The sequence below is a fragment of the Equus przewalskii genome, chromosome 6 (genome assembly GCF_037783145.1).
Source record: "Equus przewalskii isolate Varuska chromosome 6, EquPr2, whole genome shotgun sequence".
NCBI lineage: Eukaryota > Metazoa > Chordata > Mammalia > Perissodactyla > Equidae > Equus > Equus przewalskii.
In genome coordinates this window covers 83,529,171-83,550,127 of record NC_091836.1, presented here as the reverse complement: position 1 = coordinate 83,550,127, position 20,957 = coordinate 83,529,171, and the positions used below count along the sequence as shown (strand labels likewise).

Sequence of the window (20,957 nt, the reverse complement as noted above, 5' to 3'; positions counted from 1 at the left end):
AGATGAGAAATACCTCTCTCTCATGCCCTGCTATAAGGATTAAATGTTAAATAGCATATGAAAACATCTAGAACAGTGTCTGACACATAGAATGTGATCAATACAACACGGGTTTATTGAAATACCACTATGTGAAAAGGTAAGACCTACAAGTGAAACCCAGCTTTGCTATTTCTAGTTTTATGATCTTGGGAAAGATACTTCTGTGTTTTTACTTCTCACCTATAAAAGGTAGATAATACAAGCTTTCCAACAAAGATTAAATGAGATAAGCTTTTTGAATCTAATGAGTATAGTCATAGCTGAAATTCAATAAAAGTTCAACACTTCAGCAAATATTTAATGAGTACCTACCATGTAGCACTAGCAGATGATACAATTCTAAGTGTCCAGGCTGTAGATATGACATGGTGTCATCTACTAGGAGCTTAGTTATTATTAATACAGTCATCACCTTTTCTGGACCGTTTACTATGTGCTATGACTTCTGATACATGCTTTGCATGGCTTATCTTACATGATAACTACCTATGCAGTAGGGACCATTGTTATTCCTATTTACAAATTTGGAAACTAAAGTTTAGAAAAGTTATATCCAGAGATTCTTTTTTAACCAATATATCCTAATTGGAGCTGACAGTGAAGACTCTTTACTACCTATTTCTTTCCATTCCCCTTCCGTTGAAGTCCATCTTAACATATCACTTAATTCCACATATAAAATCCAGCCACATTTTAAAATGCATACTTTTTAAGTGGTAATTATAGTACACATAACACATTATAACACATTAAATTATTAAGCACCATCATTATTAATGAGTTATGCCATTTTAGGAATAATTTGCTATTTATATAATTGATTTCCCAAAAGTATGTCCCACATGGAGGGAAACTGTAGAATTTATCGACATATAAAGAAAATTCTATCTTTTCCTAATACAAAATTCAAATTATATTTTACCATAAAATCAAATGGCCATTAAAAATTATTCCATAAATCAGGACACAGTTAAAAACAAAAATTCTATGGATAAATTTTAAATATTTTAAAGCCAAGAATTTTCTGAAACTCTTCACCTACTTAATATTACCAAACATTTTAAAAGGTAAGGTACTCAGATGAATAATTTAACATAGAAAGATATATACTATAATAATTAAGTGAAAAAGCAGATTATATATAGGTATCAATATAATAATTCACTTTATAAAAAATGAATATATATAAGAAAAAAGTCTTGAAGCATAAATACCAAAATGCTAACAGTAGTCAGTTAACTGTACGTAGTGGGATACACATTTTCTTTTTAAATCCCTATTTTAAAACACTTCCAAACATGTTATTTAAAACATGCTTAAGAGACTATCTGAAGGGAAAAACAAAGACTTTCAAAACCAGTTATTAGTTGAACCTAAGTAAGATATGTTAATACTTACAAGGAATGTCTCGATAGCCATTTTCTAATGCACGAAAATAGTTCATGAACTGTAGAGTGGGAATTTTAAATATCTCCAATAAACCAGTGTCTTGAAATAAGGCATACATAACCTAAATGTCAATTAAAATAAAGTGCACTTTAAAAAATCAGAATTTCTATTTGTAGTTGAGTATAATATGTTTTTGTGATTTGCATTTAGGAATGTTAACCATGTTTATGTCTTTAAATTAATAATTAAAAACTTCCCCACAATGAATTCTTTCCAAAACGTGAAAAAGGAAGAATCACCCTAAAGCCCTTGAAAACCATATCATATCTCAGGTTTAAGACTTTTCCATTCTTCCCTTCAGCTTTATTCATAATTTATTGAAGGGAACATGAATTTTATTCTATTCTAGTCCTGGGTGTTAAAAGAAGTCAGAACAATATGTTTATCACATTTTTGTCCCTAAAGACTTCAACGAGATGAACTTATATGCCCTCCACATAATTTATCCTTATGTTCTTGTTTTTCATAAATAAGATACTTTGGAGCTCATGAGAGTGATATTTTGGGAAGTTAATCTGATGCTGTTGTGTGGACCCATCAGGGAGAACCTGGAGTCTGAGTGGTAAAAAGGAAGGTATTTTTCCATAGTTCTGGCATGAAATGAACCACTTGCCCTTGGGTGAAGTACCGGGAGGGCAGGTGAAAAAAATGCAGCGTAAGTTTCAATGGTTAGAACTAGATCACCTTTCATGTCCTTTTCAACCTCAAGATTCAATAAAAAGCAAATCTTTATCACTTCTTTAGTCTAAATTAATTTATCCCATTAACATGGGCACATAAACTACTTTTCATTTATATATATAAAATTATATGAAATATAGATATAATAATATAATTGTTTACATATATATGGGTTTATATACATACGTTTCTATTTTCAAATTTTCTACTGATTATTTCATTTGTGAAAAAAATAATTCAATGAACAATGTTGAACTTGTACCTAAACCAATACTATACATTTTTAGATTCAGCTTTTTAGAAAGATTCAAGAAAAAATTAATTTATAATAAAGAAGTAGAGATTTGAAACAAACCTGACTGAGGATCCTTCCTGATTTCTCTCCCATCTTTTCTACAAGCTCAAAAATTTGAAAATTCCAGTTGCTCATCTTTTCTATTAATGAATCATAATCTTCCATTAAAATCAGGTCTAGTGATGCTTCCTGTTCAATCTGTACACACAGGAGGGAAAAACCAAACCAACTTAACCTTACCTTTTATAAATATTGTCAAATCCACATCTAAATGAGAATACTTAAAGCTGAATATTAGAAAATGGTCAGTATTATTTTCTTTAATGGTTATTCTCAAATATAATCTGTACTTCCTATTTTCTTTGTAGAAGGCTATCTTGAGACAAGTATAAACATGTCTTTTAGGTATCAGAAGACTTATTAATCTTCACATTACTTTAATAAATAAAAAAATATTTCCAAAACATTATACAAATCTAAAATCCATTCTTTTTGTTTTAGAAGTTACAGGTATCAAATAATAATAGAAAGAAACTCATATCCTTATATGGGCATTCATTACTAGGATAACTTCTCAAAAGAAATGGATGGGCTTTTTCCCCTAAAAAGCTTAAATTTTGAACCTTAAAAACAGTAAAAAAAAATTGCTACTGTAAGTAGATTATTTTCATTGTTTTTTAATGACTACATGTTCTTCATACTTTAACGTACACAATGAAGAAAATATCAGCATAGAAAGTAATATATCTACTATAAAACTAAACAATATGTGTTCATTTAAAAATGAATGCACTTTGTTTTTCTAGGATGATGAGTTTAGAAGTAATTATTATTTTTAAGCCAAGTTTTTCTTTAATGCGTTATAGTGACTTTCAGTAAAAAAAATTAAAATATATTAAAGACCTTGTTCTGGACAAAAACAATGAAACTAGTACTAACATTATATTTCACCTTAATATAATCATATTGAAAATTTATCTTTTACATTTGGCTGCTGCTCATTCTGTGCCTCTTCTGTTAGGTGATGGTCACCTTCCAAAAATAATTTTCTAGAGTCTCTGTTCTCTGTTTCCACTTCGTGTTGAGCTTCTGTAATGCTGAATGATTCTTTTGAGAAAATGGTGTTGTCTTCATCACCTTTCAAAAAATATATATGTTAACAAACAGATAAGAATAAAATTTGCCCTAAATGGACAGTTTTCTAAGAAAAATTATTTGTAAAACATATTCAGATAAAGTGAACCACACTGGCATTCAGTCTAAATTAATGACACCATTAGGTCATATCTTGCTGGACTATTTGGCCCAGGTATTTTGTGTTCTAGCAACATTTCACCTGATTTATCTACTCATGGATGAAAGATACAGGTGGAAATTCTTTATAAAAGTGAGAAACAGAAAAAAACAGCCCCTATCAATAGGAACTTTTTACCAATTTAATGTAAACAATTTCCAACATTTGAAATCGCTGGAGTTTTAGACACAAAAACTCTAAACTCATAATTATGAATGAGATTAAGGCACATCCAAAAGTTAAAACATAGTATAAAGAATTGTGAGTTATTTCTCTGCCAATGTGATTAATAATATTCTTTTTCCCAAATCACATGGAAAAGGGAAGCAGCACTGGTAGCTAAATAGCATTCATTCACATGTAAAAAAAATCATGTTCATTCTATTTGTAATATCCTAAACAGGAAACTTTCCCAAAACGCATCACCAGTAGAACAAATAAACTGTAGTAGCCCACACAGTTGAACACTGAGGAGCCAAGAGGATGAACTACAATCACAGGCAACAATAGGGATGATTCTTAAATATATAATGTTGAGTGAAGGAAGCCAGGCACAAAGGCACACATTCTGTGACTCTCTTTATGAAAAGTTCAGGAACATATCAAAGCTGATACATATGAGTACTGAGAGACAGGATGAAATGAAATTTAGAATATTCAACTATTCTTGATAAGGCACTAATTATAATAATATTCTAAAATAGCCATCAATCTAAAAATTGTTGACATTTGAGGTACATTACATGATTTACTTTTTAATGATCTAAATTCCTAATAACTATATCTTACAGATAATAATAAAAGACAGTTGAAATAAATGTAGCAAGTTCTTTTCCAAAGAAGTCCACAACACTATCTCTTATCCCACATGCACTCTTTTAAAATGTATTCTTGTCACTCCTCCATCAACAGAGAGTATTTATTTCCCAGCACCCTGGAATCTGGACAGGCTGCATGACTGCTCTGATTAACAGAATATGGCAGACGTGACACTTTGTTCTGGGTTGAGCCATTAACTGGACTGGCAGCTTCCAATTCCTCCTGTCTTGCTATCCAGTCAACATGTTGGAAGAAGCTCATAGAGGGGTCATATTTAGATGGACTGGTCAATAGCCAACAAATACATGAGTAATCCATCTTGGAAATTCAGCCCAATCAACTCTTCAAATGACTGTCGCCCTTGTCAATATCTGACTGCAATCACATGAGAGCCCTCAAGTGAGAATCTCCCAGTTGATACCAGTCAATCCAAAAAAATGTGAGGGGGCGGGCCTGGTGGTGCAGTGGTTAAGTGCGCATGTTCCGCTTCTCGGCAGCCCAGCGTTTGCCAGTTCGGATCCCGGGTGCAGACATGGCACCACTTGGCACACCATGCTGTGGTAGGCGTCCCACATATAAAGTAGAGGAAGATGGGCATGGATGTTAGCTCAGGGCTAATCTTCCTCAAAAAAAACAACTGTGAGAATCAATAACTGTTTTTTAAAAGCTTTATTGAGTATAATTACATACCATAAAATCCATCCATTTTAAGTATATAATTCAACAATTTTAGTAAATTTACAGTTGTACAACCATTATGACAATCCAGTTTTAGAACATTCTCATCACCTCAAAATATACCCTCATGCCTATTTACAGTTAATCCTTATTTTTACCCCATCACTGTTCTAATTATTGTCTCTATAAATTAGCCTTTTCTAGAATTTCATACAAATGGAATCATACAATACATAGTTTTTTGAGCCTGACTTCTTCTACTTAATATTTTGAAGTTTATCCATGTAGTAGCATGTATCAGAAGTCCGTTCCTTTAATTGCTAAATAGAATTCCGCTGTATGGATACACCACATGATATTTATCAGTTTGCAAGTCAATGGACATTTGGATCATCTCCAGTTTTGCACTATCATGAATAATGATATCATAAGTATTCACAATCCTGTCTTTGAGTGCTCATATGTTTTCTCCTGGGAAAATTCTTAGCCATGGCATAATTGAGTGATATGGTAAATTTATGTGTAACTTTTTAAGAAACTGTGAAAACTTTGCCAAACTGGCTATACCACTTTACATTCCCATCAGCAATGCACGAAGGTTTCAATTTCTCTACATCCTTAACATTTGGTATTGTCTGTCTTTTTGTTTATAGTTACCCTAGTTTGAGTGTAGTGGTATCTCATGGCAATATTAATTGGCACTTCCCTAATGACTGATGATGTTCATCATCTTTTCACGTGTTTATTACCTATTTGTTTATATCCTTCACCAAATGACTTTCACCAAAATATCTAAAATCTTTCACCCATTTTTTAATTGAATTGTTTGACTTCTTAATATTGAGTTGTAAAAGTTCTTTATGTATCATGGATATAAGACCTTTATCAGATGTAGAATTTGCAAATATTTTCTCCCGATCTGTGGTTTGTCTTTTCATTTTCATATTGGTGTCTTTTGGAGTGCAAAAATTTTAAATTTTGCTGAAGCCCAATTTGTCATTCTTTTGTTTCATGGATCGTTCTTTGGTATTATATCTAAGAATGCTTTACTCAACCCACAGTCACAAAGATTCTGTCAAATGTTTTCTTCTAGAAGTTTCACTGTTTTAACTCTTGCACTTAGGTGTATGATCTGTTTTGAGTTACTTTTTGTGTATATGGTGAGGTAAGCATCCAAATTCTTTTTTTGGCAAGTGTATATCCAATTGTCCTGGCAACATTTGTTGAAAAAACTTTCTCTTTTGAATCATCGGGCTTCTACGTCAAAAATCAATTGACCATAAATGCATGAATTTATTTTTGGACTCATAGTTCTGCCCCATTGATCTACAGGCTCATCTTTGTGCCAATACCACACTGTCTTAATTACAGTGGATTTATAATAAGTTTTGAAATCAGACAGTATTAGTTCTACAAATTTGTTCTTTTTCCAAATTGTTTTGGCTATTGTAGGTCATTTGTATTTCCACGTACATTTTAAGACCAGCTTGTCAATTTCTACCAAAAAAAAAGCCTGCTGGAATTTGCTAAGTGTTGCCTTGAATTTACAGATCAATTTGGGAGAATAGCTCTGTTGACCACACTGAGTTTTTCCAATCTATTACTATGAAATGCCTCTTTATTTAGATTTTCTCCACAATGTTTGTTTTCAGTTTATAAGTCTCCCACTTCTTTTGTTAAATTTATTCTACTTTATTCTTTTGACATTGTTGTGAATGGAAATGCTTTCTTAATTTCAATTTACCATGGTTCATTGCTAGTATATAAAAATATAATTGATTTTGTACATTGGTCTTGTATCTTGTGACTTTGCTGAACTTGTTTATTGGTCCTAATAATTTGTGTGTGTGTGTGTGTGTGTGTGTGTGATTTCTTTGGGATTTTATACATAAAGGATCATATGATCTGTGAATAGGAACAGTTTTATTTCTTTATTTCCATTCAGAATAACTTTATTTCCTTTTCTTTCTAATTTTCCTGGCTAGAACCTCCAGGACAATGTTGAATAGAAGTGCTGAAAGCAAAACTCCTTATCTTATTCTTGATCTTAGGGGGGAAGCATCAGTCTTTCTCCATTAAGGATGATGTTAACTGTGTGTTTTTCAGATGCCCTTTGCTAGGCTGAGGAACTTTGCTGCTATTACTAGTTTGAGTGTTTTTATCATGAAAGAGTGTTGGATTTCATCAAATGTTTTTTCTGCATCTATTTAGATTAACATGGATTTTTTTCACCTTTATTCTATTAATATGGTATACTACATTGATTGATTTTCAAATGTTAAACTACCCTTGCATTCCTGGGATAAATACCACTTGGTTATGGTGTGACCATTTTATACGTTGCTGGATTCAGTTTGCTAGTATTTTGTTAAGGATTTTGTGTCTGTACACATACGGGATATTGGTCTACAGTTTTCTTGTGATGCCTTTGTCTGGTTATGGTATCAGGGTAACACTGGTCTCAGAGAATGAGTTGGGTTCCCTCCTCTTCTATTTTTTGGAAGAGTTTGTGAAGGATTGGTCATCTTTGTTTTCTTTTGTTTTAACAATGCTTTAAAATATAAAAACCAAACACTACTGAATTGTACACTTTCAAAGGTTGAATTTTATGGTATGTGAAGGGATTGATATGAGCCTACAACCCCTGAAAGGGCCTATTTCTGGTTTACCTTTATTCCTAGGGTGTAGCGCTGTAGAATTTACCAAGTTATCTCTATCATGGCAGGCCTTCAACTCCAATCTCTGTCTCCCTAGTCCCATGAAGCTACCCACAGGACTGCTGTTTCTATCAGTCACTGGCCCCTCTGGAAGCAGCAAACATTCTTCGACAGCCTTAAACTCCAGCCTCACTTTCTTGGACTTCTATGCTCCTCCAGATCTTGTACTGGTAATTCTGAGGAGTTCTTGTTGATTCTCCAGTGGCTTCAAGGAGATGTTTTTTGTTGTTAATAATTTGTCCAGCTTTTCTAGCTACCTTCAGAGGGAACGATCTGAGTTACCTAGTTAACTATTAATGGATGCTTGAATCATCAATTTTTTTAAGTTATAAAACAATTATAAATTTATCACCAACAATATATTTTGTTTGAGGATATAAAATGTTTCAGAATGATATAATTAAATTTTAAAACAACTCTCTATGCCATAAAAAAAAAACATATGCAAAGCTTTTTGGGCTTAGATTGTGCAGTATAAATTTCAACATTAATATAATTAATTTCACTATTTATGAACCCTACTTATAAGCTAAGAAGACTGCATTCATTTATATAGTACACTTTTACTCTTCAAAATACTTTCACTATCTATTCTTTATCATTTGTTCCAAATAGTCCTCGGTGAAGTAGACAAAAACATTATAATTTTCACTTCAAAGATGGATAAACTGAAGTTAAACTAATTTACTGATTTTAAGAAACAATGTAAGAAATTGCTTTTAAATTCAAACACACATGACTTTTGCAGTCTCACCTGATTTTCCACTGTGGCAGTCTGTACCAGACTCTGATTCAGATGTTGAAACATAGTTCAGTATTTGATGTCCACAGCTTATAAAATAAAAGAGATAAATATAAATATATATTTATGACAAATGAGGCAAAATGTTTTTACCTAAATACACTTAGAAAATCTGCTTAATTTTTAACCAAGATACCAACTACAAAACATCCTAATATTCCAATCTCTCTATAAACTTTATAGGCTTTATACTAGGAAGCATCTGTCTGTCCCTGAAGGAAATAATGTATTTTGAAAGTCAACATTGAGTTCTGAGGTAAACACCTATTACCATTGAAGCAGAAATGAGAATAAACAGCATGTGAACTAGGTACTATAAATATGCCCTAAGGTATTATATACTAAAATAATTCTCATACATTTACTGATATCTTATGATGGATAGAATAACACTATATTTCACTTCAGATGGAGATCATTTAATTGGAAAATGAATAATGGCACTGAAATGAGAAAAGGTTTATTCAGAATAAAAACTACTAGATAAAGAAGAGGACAGAGTCTTAATCCATCACCTAGTTATAATATAGAACTAGAAAACTGGTAATACTTTATTAAAATAACCTATATTTTGAAATAGAAACGAACATTTGGGAAACTTACCTGTTACATAAATTGCTATCAGAATTTCTAAGCTGCTGATAAAAATCTGGTGAATTGGGTGCATTGCCCAGAGATCTGTGTAAAACAACACTTGGCTTAGTAAGAAAATCAGCAGTATCAGGAAATTCTATAGGTGATCGACTAGTTAGAGAGCCAGCTGACACTGATCCATGACTGAGAGAATTGACAGGACTTAGGCTGGGTAAGGCACCTTTAAAAATTAAAAGAGAGGAAAGAGATAAATAAATATGTATGTATCTGCATGTGTTTATTGTCTATGTTTGTGTATTTATAAAGAACATTTTCCTTCCTTAAAGAAAGCAAAGTGTTTACAATTAAATGATAAAGTAAATTTCTAGGTGGAGCTATCTTCAAGACATTCTAGGAATTTAAGCAGAATATAGACCATGTTTGTCATCATCATTGACTGTGGACTAAACACCCTGTGGCAGGACGCACAGACTTGCTAAATATTAAGAGTATAACTAAAATTTACATCCTGTGTGGCACAGATTTTCCTAATTCATATTGGTCTGTATCTTTCACATTTTGTGTCCCTACCAGCTCAATTATCCACATGAACAAAACATCTTTACCAAGTTTTACTGAATATTTTTCAACACGATAAAATTCATTTTTATTGAAGAACCCAAGTTCTTAATAGCATTAAGCAAGTTGAGCATATGATAAAATTATATGGTAACAGAACAGAAAATCCCATAAAAAATATATCCAAATCTTTCCAGCTCATTCATTTGACAATTCCTTCATTCATTTCCAGCCTGGCAGCCTGCCTGAAAATTTCAGACCCACGCCCTCACAATCTCAAGAGCCAATTCCTTAAAACAAATCCATTCTCCTCCCCCTATATATATGTATGTATATATTTATATATACACACACAAATGTTTTATTAGTTCTGTTTTCCTGGAGAACACTTACTAATACAATGCGTAATTTTATTTAATCTTCACAGTAACCCTGTGAGTTAAGTAGCATTTTCATTTTACCTTGAAGAAAAAAAACTACCGCCCCCCCCCCCCAAAAAAATCAGGAAACTCGATTTAGTCAACACTATGAGACCATACTCTTTCCAAGGCTGCCACTGCTGTTCTGATCGATTTGTTTAGAGGCTCCTATAATTTCATATAATGTTAGGGCTGAATGGGATTTTACAAATAATTTGGTCAAACAGTTTACTGTTTCAGAAGAGGAAGCTGAGAACTAGAGAGGGGAAGCATCTTGCTTGTCAAAGTCATAATGTTTAGTTACTAACTGGAGACTAAAATTTCAACTTTCAGCGCTCTTTTCTCTAATTATACCAGTGAGTGTCCAAAATCCTGAAAAAGAGGCTGAGAAGAATAAATGGTAAATAACCTCAGGATAGAAATTTGATATAACATAGAAAAATATCAAAGAGAGAAGAAAATGACAGAGAAAAACCTAGCAACCTTTAAGAAATACTTTCTACAATATAGATTCATCATTTTTCTCTTAAACCTTTTTTACTGTGAAATATAATGCACATACAGACAAGTTACATCAGGAAGGCTCATCACTCAAGCAGAGACATAAAACATAACCAGAGATCAGAGACCCCTGTCCTCTAACATCCCTCCCTCTCATTAAAGGAAAGCATTATTTTGACTTTTATGGTATTGTTTTTCTTGCCTTTCTTTATACAACATATGTATGCATCTCTTAACAATTTAGTTTTGCCCTTTTTCAAACTTTGTAAATTGAATCAGACATATATATAGATGCTTCTATGCCTTGCTTACTTTACTCGACATTTTAAAAAGATATTTCCATGTGTTGCATGTGACTGTAGTTCAATTGACCCTGTAAGGGTTTACTCCTGGTCACTCAATTCTGTTCCATTGAGTTGGCATATCCTTATGCCAGTACCCCATTAGCTTGATTACTATAGCCTCATAGTAAGTTTTAAGATGTGGAAGTGTGAGTCCTCCAATTTTTTCTTCTTTTTTATTAAAGATTGTTTTCAATATTCTGGGTCCCTTGAATTTCCATATGAATTTTAAGATCAGTTTATCAGTTTCTGCAAAGAAGCCAGCTCAGATTTTGATAAGGATTGAACTCACTCGAGAATAATTTAGGGAGTATTGCCATCTTAACAATATTAAGTCTTCTGATACATGAACATGGGATATTTTTGCATTTATTTAGGTCTTCTTTAATTTCTTTCAATAATGTTTTCTAATTTTCAGTGTACAGGTCTTGCACTATTTTGTTAAATTTATTCCAAAGTATTTTATTCACTTTGATGCTAACTGTAAATGGAATTATATCCTTAATTTCAGTATTGCATTGTTCTTTGCTGGTATATAGAAACAGAATTGATTTTTGCATATAGATCTTGTGTCCTGCCACACTGACGAACTTGTTTATTGGTTTAATAGATTTTAATGAATTTCTTAGGATTTTGTAAGTACATGATCAGGTCATCTGTAAATATAGTTTTACTTCTTTCTTTTATTCCTTTTTACCTAACTACCCCAACTAGAACCTCCGATACTCAGTATAAGTGGCAATTATTTTATAATTATTAAAATAACTTTATAACTTTATTTTATAATTTCCAGTTCTTTGTTTATATTCTCTCTTTGGTAAGACATTATTGTCATACTTTTCTTAAATACTTTAGATATGGTTTCCTCCAGCTCTTTAAACACATTTATCATGGCAGATTTAAAGTCATAGCTAAGTCCAAAATCCACACCCCCTCTGGGAAGTTTTCTGTTGGCTGCTTTTCTTTGTGTACGTGGCAAAAATTTCTTGTTTCTTTGCATGAGTCATAATTTTTTATTTACAACTGGACATTTTAGATAATATATTGTAACAATTCTGGTATTAGAGCCCTCCTACCCCCAAGGTTTGTTATGTTAACTGGTTTTGTGTTTGTTTTCTTGCTTCTGCTTATTTTTGAGTGACTTTCCTGGACTCATTATGCAGATCCTGTTTTCTCTGAGCTGTGTAGCCATTAAGTTCTCTACTAGTTTTTTGTTGGTTTTTTTTAAAGTTTTTGATTTATTTTTTAAGCTTCACTTCCTAGATGTCACCCCTGGGTCAGTATAATTTAAGGGTCAACCAATGATGAGTCAGAAGAGTTCTTTAATTCTCTTGCCTATATGTCATCTGTAGACCAGAATCTGTTTGAAAAGATAGGCCTTCAAACTTCAGGCAGTTTATAACACAGCCTTGGCTTTCACTTCCTGCCTGTGCAGGGCCTCAAGGTCAGCTACAGGTCAGTGACCGGAGCCTTCTCCTTTCCCAGATCTTTCCTAGGCATGTGCACAGCCTTGCACATGTGTCCAGCCTAGCAGATCCCCAGGAATATGTCAGAGCTTTCCAAGTTCCCTATGGTCATCAAGTGTCTGGGATTTCCTTTTAAATCCCCAGTCAGCTGCTGTTTGTCCCAAGTGAAATCACAGCCTTAGACAGTCACATCGTTGCCTGGCATAGAGTTTGGCTTTTTGGTTTGTGTTTTTGGAGAGCTGAGCTCTAAGTCAAATCAAACAGCCACAATACCCTGGGAATAGAGATTCCAGGGAACTGTAAGTTTGGACAAAATGTTTACTGTACTCTCAGGATGCTACTTTTAATGGAGTTCCAAAAGAGGTCAGTGCTCTCTGAGGTTCAGCAAAGTTACTGGCTTTTAGCTACAATACCACTGAGCTGGGGAGAGAGGGCATGGGAATAGCCCCCAATTAAAATGTCACAAAACCCACTGTCTTACCAAAGTTCAGTAGTTTCTCTTATATAGATGCCTTCTAGTTTGTTCTCTGGTTTTTTGTTTTATATTTTTGTTGTTTTAGTAGGAGAGTGAGTTTACTGAGATCCTCTCTCTGCCACTCCAGAAGTCAATCTCTATATATGATTTTAATCCTTTGAAACTCATTGAGACTCGTTTTATAGTCCAGCAAATGGTCTATTGTGATCAATTTTGTATGTGTTCTTGGAAAAAATATGCATCCTGTAATGGCTGAGTGTAGTGTTTTATAGTCAATTAGGTCAAGTCAGTTAAATCATGTTGTTCTAATCTTCCGTATATCTATACTAATATTTTGGTCTGCTTATTCTGCTAGTTAATGAGAATAGTGAGTTAAAATCTCCAAATATAAATATGGATTTGCCTATTTCTCCCTTTAGTTCTATCAATTTTGGGCTCATGTATTTTATAAGTGTGAGATCAAACCTATCTGGGTCCTTAGAGTATGCCTCGTGTAAAGAGCGTATACTTGAGTGCTGTTAATTGTCTGGCAATCTTTGCCTTTTAATTGGAGTGTATTTTCAATTTTTTTGTTGAATACTGGACATTTTAGATAATATACTGTAATAATTCTGGTCAGATCCCTGCCGTCTGTGCCGCAATCCCCCGCCCCCAACAGCTGCAAGGGGTATATTTAATGTAATATAGTGTGTTTAATCCACCATCTTATTTGCCATTTCTTTTTTAGTTGTTCCTTCTGTTTTTGTTTCTTATTTTCTCTTTTCTTGGATTCTTTTGGATTGTTCAAGTTTGTCTTTCTTTCTTTTTTTTTTTTTAAACAATTTTTTTTTTTTTAAAGATTTTATTTTTTCCTTTTTCTCCCCAAAGCCCCCCGGTACATAGTTGTGTATTCTTCATTGTGGGTCCTTCTAGTTGTGGCATGTGGGACGCTGCCTCAGCGTGGTTTGATGAGCAGTGCCATGTCCGCGCCCAGGATTCGAACTAACGAAACACTGGGCCGCCTGCAGCGGAGCGCACGAACTTAACCACTCTGCCACGGGGCCAGCCCCTTGTCTTTCTTTTTAATCATGCCATTTTACCTCCTATATTGGCTTTTTACTTATACTTTTTTCTTTCACTCTTTTAATTATCACTCTGGATATTACAATATGCATTTTTGAAGTATTAGTTTCTCTTAATTTAGAACTTTTTACTACTTTTCAATCATTGCTAGTACAAGTTTAAATCCATTTACCCCTTTCCCACCCCTTATGCCACTGTTACCATATATTTGACTTTTTCATATATTATGCATGCTACAAGGATGTTTTTACTGTTGTTTCTAATCATCAATATTTTCTTAAATTCACCCACATATTTAGCCTTACTAGTGCTTTTCATTCGTTCCTGCAGTTCCATGCTTCCATCTGGATCATTTTCCTCCTAGCTAAAGAAGTCCCTGCTGAATCTTAGTAGTGCATGTGTACTAGCAATAAATACTATCAGCTTTTGTTTGTGTGAAAAACTGCTATTTCACCTTACTTTTTAAAGGATATTTTCATTGGATAAAGAATTCCAGGTTGGCAATTTTTATTCTTTCAGTACTTCAAATATGCCTTCCCATTATCTTTGGGTTCCAAACTTGCTGTTGAAAAGTCACTGTCAGTATCAATGTTGTTCTTTGGAAAATAGCCTTTTTTTTCCTGGTTGCTTTTGAGATTTTCTTGTTATTTTCTAATTCAGGAGTTTTGGTGAAATATCTAGCTATGATTTTCTCTACCTTCGTGGGGTTCACCGAGTTTCATGAATTTGTTGGCTCCTTTATTAGTTTTGGAAAATTATTCCGCCCTATTGTCTCTCTCCTCTTCTTTTGGAACTTCAGTTACACAAACATTAGAATCTCTGACTGTGTCCACCATTATGTCTCTTACATGTTGTTCTGTTATTCAGGCTCACGCATGTTAAGGACTGTTACATCTTCTTGGAGAATTGACCCCTTTATCATTATGTAATGCCCCTCTTTATCCCTGATAGCTTCCCTAGCTTTGAAGTCTGCTCTGTCTGAAATTAATATAGCTACTCCTGCTTTCTTTTGATTAACGTTAGCATGGTATCTTTTTCTCCACCCACTTACTTTTAATCTTCACAAGCCTTTATATTTAAAGTGGGTTTCTTGTACCCAACATATAGTTGGGTATTCCTCTTTGATCAACTCTAACAATCTTTGTTTTTTAATTGGTGCCTGTAGATCACTCATGTCCAAAGTGATTACTGATATAGTTGAATTAATATCTACCATATCTTTTACAGTTTTCTATTTGTTGCCCTTGTTGTTTGTTCCTATTTTTGTCTTCCACTCCTCTTCTGCCTTTTGTGGTTTTATTTGAACATTTTATGATTCCACTTTTTCTCCTTTCTTAGAATATCCACTATATTTCCTTTTCTACTTTTTTTTAGTGGTTGTCCTAAAATTTGCAACATATGTTTGCCACTAACCCAAGTCCACTTTCAAACAACACTATACCACTTTACAGATAGTGTGAGTACCTTATAATAACAAAATAATCCTAATTCCTCTATTCCTTGTATCATTGCTGTCATTCCTTTCACTTATATATAAGCATTCAAAACATATATACATAAAATATATGTAAGCACACACAATCAAAAACATTGCTGCTCTTATTATTCTGAACAAACTGTTATCTGTGAGATCAAATAAAAATAAGAATAGAAGTTTGTATTTTCCCTTCATTTATTCCTTCTTCAGTGCTCTTCCTTTCTTTACGTAGAGCTGAGTTTCTGACCGATATTACTTTCCTTCTCTTTAAAGAACTTCTTTTAACATTTCTTGCAAGTCAGATCTACTGGAAACAAGTTCCCTCAATTTTTCTTCATCTGAAAAAGTCTTTATTTCTCCTTTAGTTTTGAAGGATAATTTCACAGGGTATATAATTGTAGATTAGTGGTATTTTTCCTCTCAACACATTAAATATTTTACTCCACTCTGTTCCTGCTCGCATGATTTCCAAAACCTTGGACGTAATTCTTATCTTTGTTCCTCTATAGGTAAGGTATTTTTTCCCCTCTGGCTTCTTTAAGGACTTTTTCTTTATCTTTCATTTTCTATAATTTGAAAATTATATGCCTAGGTATTGTTTTTTGGCATTTATCCTGTTTGATGTTCTCTGAGCTTCCTGGATCTGTGGTTTGGTGTCTGACATTAATTTGAGGAAATTCTCAGTCATTATTGTTTCAAATATTTCTTCCATTTCTTTCTCTCTTCTCCTTCTGGTATTCCTTTGTAGTTGTCGCACAGTGCTTGGACATTCTGTTTTGTTTTTTTCAGTTTTGCTTTCTATGTTTTTCAGTTTTGAAGGTCTCTGCTGACATATCCCCAACATCAGAGGTTCTTTCCTCAGCTGTGTGCAGCCTACTCATAGGCCCGTCAAAAGCATTCTTCATTTCTGTTAGTGTTTTTGACCTCTACCATTTATTTTTGATTTTTTAAGGATTTCCATCTCTCTGCTCACAGTGTCCCTCCATTCTTGCATGTTGTCTACTTTATCTGTTAGAGCCCTTGGCATATTAATCATAGTTGTTGTTTGTTTTTAAAAGAAAAGTTCACTGTTTTTTGTTTTTTTGGGTTTTTTTGCTGATGAAGATTCACCCTGAGCTAACATCTGTTGCCAGTCTTCTTCTTTCTGCTGAGGAAGATTCACCCTAAGCTAACATCTGTTGAAATCTTCCTCTTTTTGTATGGGAGCTGCTGCCACAGCATAGCCACTGACGAGTGGTATAGGTCTGCACCTGGGAACTGAACCTGGATCACCTAAGCAGAGCACACCAGATTTAACCACTAGGCCACCAGGGCTGGCCCTAATCATGGTTGTTTTAAATTCCCAGTCTGGAGGCCAGCCCTGTGGCTAACTGGTTCAAGTTCCACATGCTCCGCTTCAGTGGCCAGGTTCACAGATTTGGATCCCAGGTGCAAACCTACTCCACTCGTCAGCCACGCTGTGGAGGCATCCTGCATACAAATTAGAGGAAGATTGGAACAGATGTTAGCTCAGGGCTAATCTTCCTCAAGCAGAAAAAAAAAAGAGAAAGGTTGGCAATGGATGTTAGCTGAGAGCAAATCTTCCGCACCAAAAATAAATAAATAAATTCCCAGTCTGATAATTCTGAAATCCCTGCCATGTCTGGTTCTGATGGTTTTCTCTCTCACTCCAAATTGTGTTTTTTGCCTTTTGGTGTGCCTTGTAATTTTCTCTTGATAGCCAGACATAATGTATCTGTAAAAGGAACTGCTATAAATAAGACTTTAGTAATGTGGTGGTGAAGTGTTGGGGAGAAGTGTTATGCAGTCCTATGATTAGGTCTTTCTTTTGTGAGCCAAGTCTCCGAACTGTGAACTTCACAAGTGTTTCTTAGGGCTTTTTTTGCCTCCCTGCTTTGGTGGGAGAGGAGGGCTACAGCTGACTGGAGTTGGGTACTACCCTTCCCGCAGGTCAGTCAGGTCCTGATAATACCCCGGGAGGTGAGGCTCTGGGTAACTAGTTTCTCCTGCGGGCAGGTCTTGTTAAGAAGAATAGGGTGCTCTGTTGTATTTCAAAAAGGTTCCTTTCCCCTCCCCTGACAGAAGCATTTTCTCTAATATTTACTGTGGAAACCTGGTTGAACTTCTGGAGGTGTACCTCAAAAAACTGTGGGGACCCTCCCCCATGACTAGCTCCCCCTGGAGTTTTTAACTCTCAGAGTTGTCCCCACTGACCCTCCAGCAATTTGCCAGTTACAGTGCAGGTTTTCCTACCCCAGTACTGATTCAAGGCACTGGCGCTCACTGAGTTCCCCTTGTGAGTCTCTGCTCCAGTCAGCCTTGAGTAATCTGCATTTGCCTGTTTATCCCTCCAATTCTGGAGGCAGCAGTTTGCTCTGTGTCCTTACCTCCCTTAGAGACCCTAAAACAGTTGTTGATTTTTCAGGCTGTCCAACTTCTTAGTTGTTGTTAGGACAGAATGGTGACTTCCAAGTTCCTTACAGGCAGAACCGGAAACCAAACATCTTTGCTTATTTATATATTTTTTCCATCTGTGGGTTTTAGTTTGGATAGTTTCTATATCTCTGGCTTCAAGTTCACTACTCTTTGTTTTCTGTTGTGTCCAATCTGTTTTCAAACCATCTTATAAGCTTTTTTTTTTTTTTAAAGATTTTATTTTTTTCCTTTTTCTCCCCAAAGGCCCCCGGTACATAGTTGTGTATTCTTCGTTGTGGGTCCTTCTAGTTGTGGCATGTGGGATGCTGCCTCAGTGTGGCTTGATGAGCAGTGCCATGTCCGCACCCAGGATTTGAACCAATGAAACACTGGGCTGCCTGCAGCGGAGCGCGCAAACTTAACCACTCGGCTACGGGGCCAGCCCCATCTTATAAGCTTTTAATTTAATCAACTACATTTCTCAGTTCTAGACTGACTACTTTTTCTTTTCTGTGTGTGCCAGTTCTCTGTTAAAATTATCCATCCATTTTTCTCCATCTTTCCTTCTATTTCTTTTAAAACATCATTGTTATTTTAAAGACTTTGTTAAATCCAACATCAATATCATATGTAGATCTCCTTCTAGTGTCTGCTCTTCTTGCTTATCAATAACATTTTCCTGCCTCTTGGCATGTTAGTTTTCTATTTCATGCCAAATATTGTGTGTACAAGAATTTTGTGACTGTATGTATATCCCATTGCCCCTGTCTATCACCAGACATAATGTACTTTGAAAGCAGAATATCAGTGTTGTTATGTTATTACTATGTTGTACCTAGAAAACATCTTTCATCCAAAAAGTTTTAAAGCATTCTATAATCTTTTCAGTTAAAGAAAATTCCCACTAGTGAGGGGTGGGTAAAATGGGTGAAGGGAGTCAAAAAGTACAAACATTCAGTTATAAAACAAGAAAATCCTGGGGGTGTAACGTATAGCATAGTGACTATAGTTAATAATACTGTATTGTATATTTGAAAGTTGCTAAGAGAATAGGTCTTAAAAGTTCTTATCACAGGGGCCAGCTCAGTGGTGTAGTAGTTAAGTGGACATGCTCTACTTCGGCAGCCCAGGGTTCACAGGTTTGCATCCTGGGTGCAGACCTAGCACCGCTCATCAAGCCACACTGTGGCAGCATCCCAAATAAAACAAAGGAAGATTGGCACAGATCTTAGCTCAGGGACAATCTTCCTCAAGCTAAAAGCGGAAGATTGGTGGCAGATGTTAGTTCAGGGCCACTCTTCCTCACAAAAAAAGGTTCTCATCACAAGAAAAAAAATTTTTAACTATCTATAGTGACAGATATTAACTAGACTTACTATGGTGGTCATTTTGCAATATGTACAAATATCGAATCATTATGCTGTACACCTGAAACTAATATAATGCTATATGTCAATTATATCATAAATAAGTAAATCCTATCATAATTAGGATATAGCTAGGGTTTTTCTACTCTCATATTAAGAGAGTAGAAAATAATATTTTTCTAAAGTAAATATTTTCTCTACAATTACCATGCCACAAAAGAATACCCTTTTCTGAGGATCTTCCCTCTTTATGGATATGTGAATCTGAATTTGCAACTATTAGTTAAATAGTTTTATATTTTACCCCTGAATCCCTAGTGCCTAACAAAGTGTCTGGTAAATAGTAGATGTTCAGAAAGCGTTTACTCAATGAATGAGCAAATAGTCAACTAATAGCCAACCCAAACTGCTTAGTCATATTAACTTACAACACATGAAATGGTATTCAAACTTAGCTCTAAATGTGTAATGAAAAATATTTTCACTACTATATACTTTGAGACCACCCATATTTAAATCGTAAAGAATGATGTCTTACCAGCTCTTCTCAGACCTATATGGTGAGTTAGCGACACAGAAGATGACCTTTGCTTCGGGATTGTCAGTAGATTTGAACTAAAAGGCCCATTTAGATAGCATCCTTGACTAAAACGGAAAGATAACAGGTTAAGAATTTTAAAATCATAGGAAATTTCCTCTTTTTCCTTCATGGTCTTCCATTCAATTAGCAAATATCTGCTTATACTTTCAGAGTTTAGACATCTACCTAATGCCTAAGGCCTAAAGCAGGAGTCAGCAAACTTTTTCTGTAAAGGAACAAATAATAAATACGTTTGGCTTTGCAGGCCATAAGGTCTCTGTTCCAACTACTCAATACTGTGCCACTGTAGCACAAAAGCAGCCATAAATAATAATAAATAAGTACAACTGTGTTTCAATATAATTTTATTTATAAAAGCAGATTATGGACCACATTGGATCCACAGGTTATAGATTACTGAACCGTGGCATAAAGCAGGTTATTAGGGACCGGCCCAGTGGCGTAGTGGTTAAGTTCATGCACTCCACTTTAGCGGCCCGGGGTTCACAGGTTCAGATCCTGGGCATGGACCTACACACAACTTATCAAGCCATGCTGTGGTGGTGTTCCACATACAAACTAGAGGAAGACTGGCACAGATGTTAACTCAAGGCCAATCTTCCTCAAGCAAAAAGAAGATTTGCAGTGGATGGTAGCTCAGGACTAATCTCCCTCACACACACTCACACAAAAAAACGGCAGGTTATTAATCTCACCAGGAGAACTTCTTACAACAGATTACTAGGCCCACCCCCAGGATTTCTGTTTCAGTAGGTCTGGGGTAGGGCCAGATAATTTCCATTTCTAACAAGTTCTTAGGTGATGTTGATTTTGCTGGATCCAGGGACTGCACTGAGAATCACTGTCCTAAATTATATAGTTTTTCACTATTTTCTGTTCCCTTTCTTCACAGATATTGATTACC

The 20,957-nt window shown here is 34.8% G+C and overlaps 1 protein-coding gene across 3 annotated transcripts in view; it reads right to left on the bottom strand.

Moving 5' to 3' along the window:
- PDE3B (phosphodiesterase 3B) overlaps positions 1–20,957 on the bottom strand; it is a 184,412-nt gene that overhangs the window by 32,520 nt on the left and 130,935 nt on the right. For all 3 annotated transcript variants that reach the window (XR_011541637.1, XM_008530690.2, XM_070626410.1), the window contains exons 5-10: positions 19,991–20,097; positions 9,381–9,591; positions 8,730–8,806; positions 3,453–3,604; positions 2,528–2,665; positions 1,441–1,552 (exon numbers count right to left, since the gene is read on the bottom strand). Coding sequence is in view for 2 of the 3 variants with exons in the window: in XM_008530690.2 (XP_008528912.2) it covers positions 1,441–1,552; positions 2,528–2,665; positions 3,453–3,604; positions 8,730–8,806; positions 9,381–9,591; positions 19,991–20,097 (797 nt within the window). In the remaining variant the exon portion in view is untranslated. The remainder of the gene's footprint in view (positions 1–1,440; positions 1,553–2,527; positions 2,666–3,452; positions 3,605–8,729; positions 8,807–9,380; positions 9,592–19,990; positions 20,098–20,957) is intronic.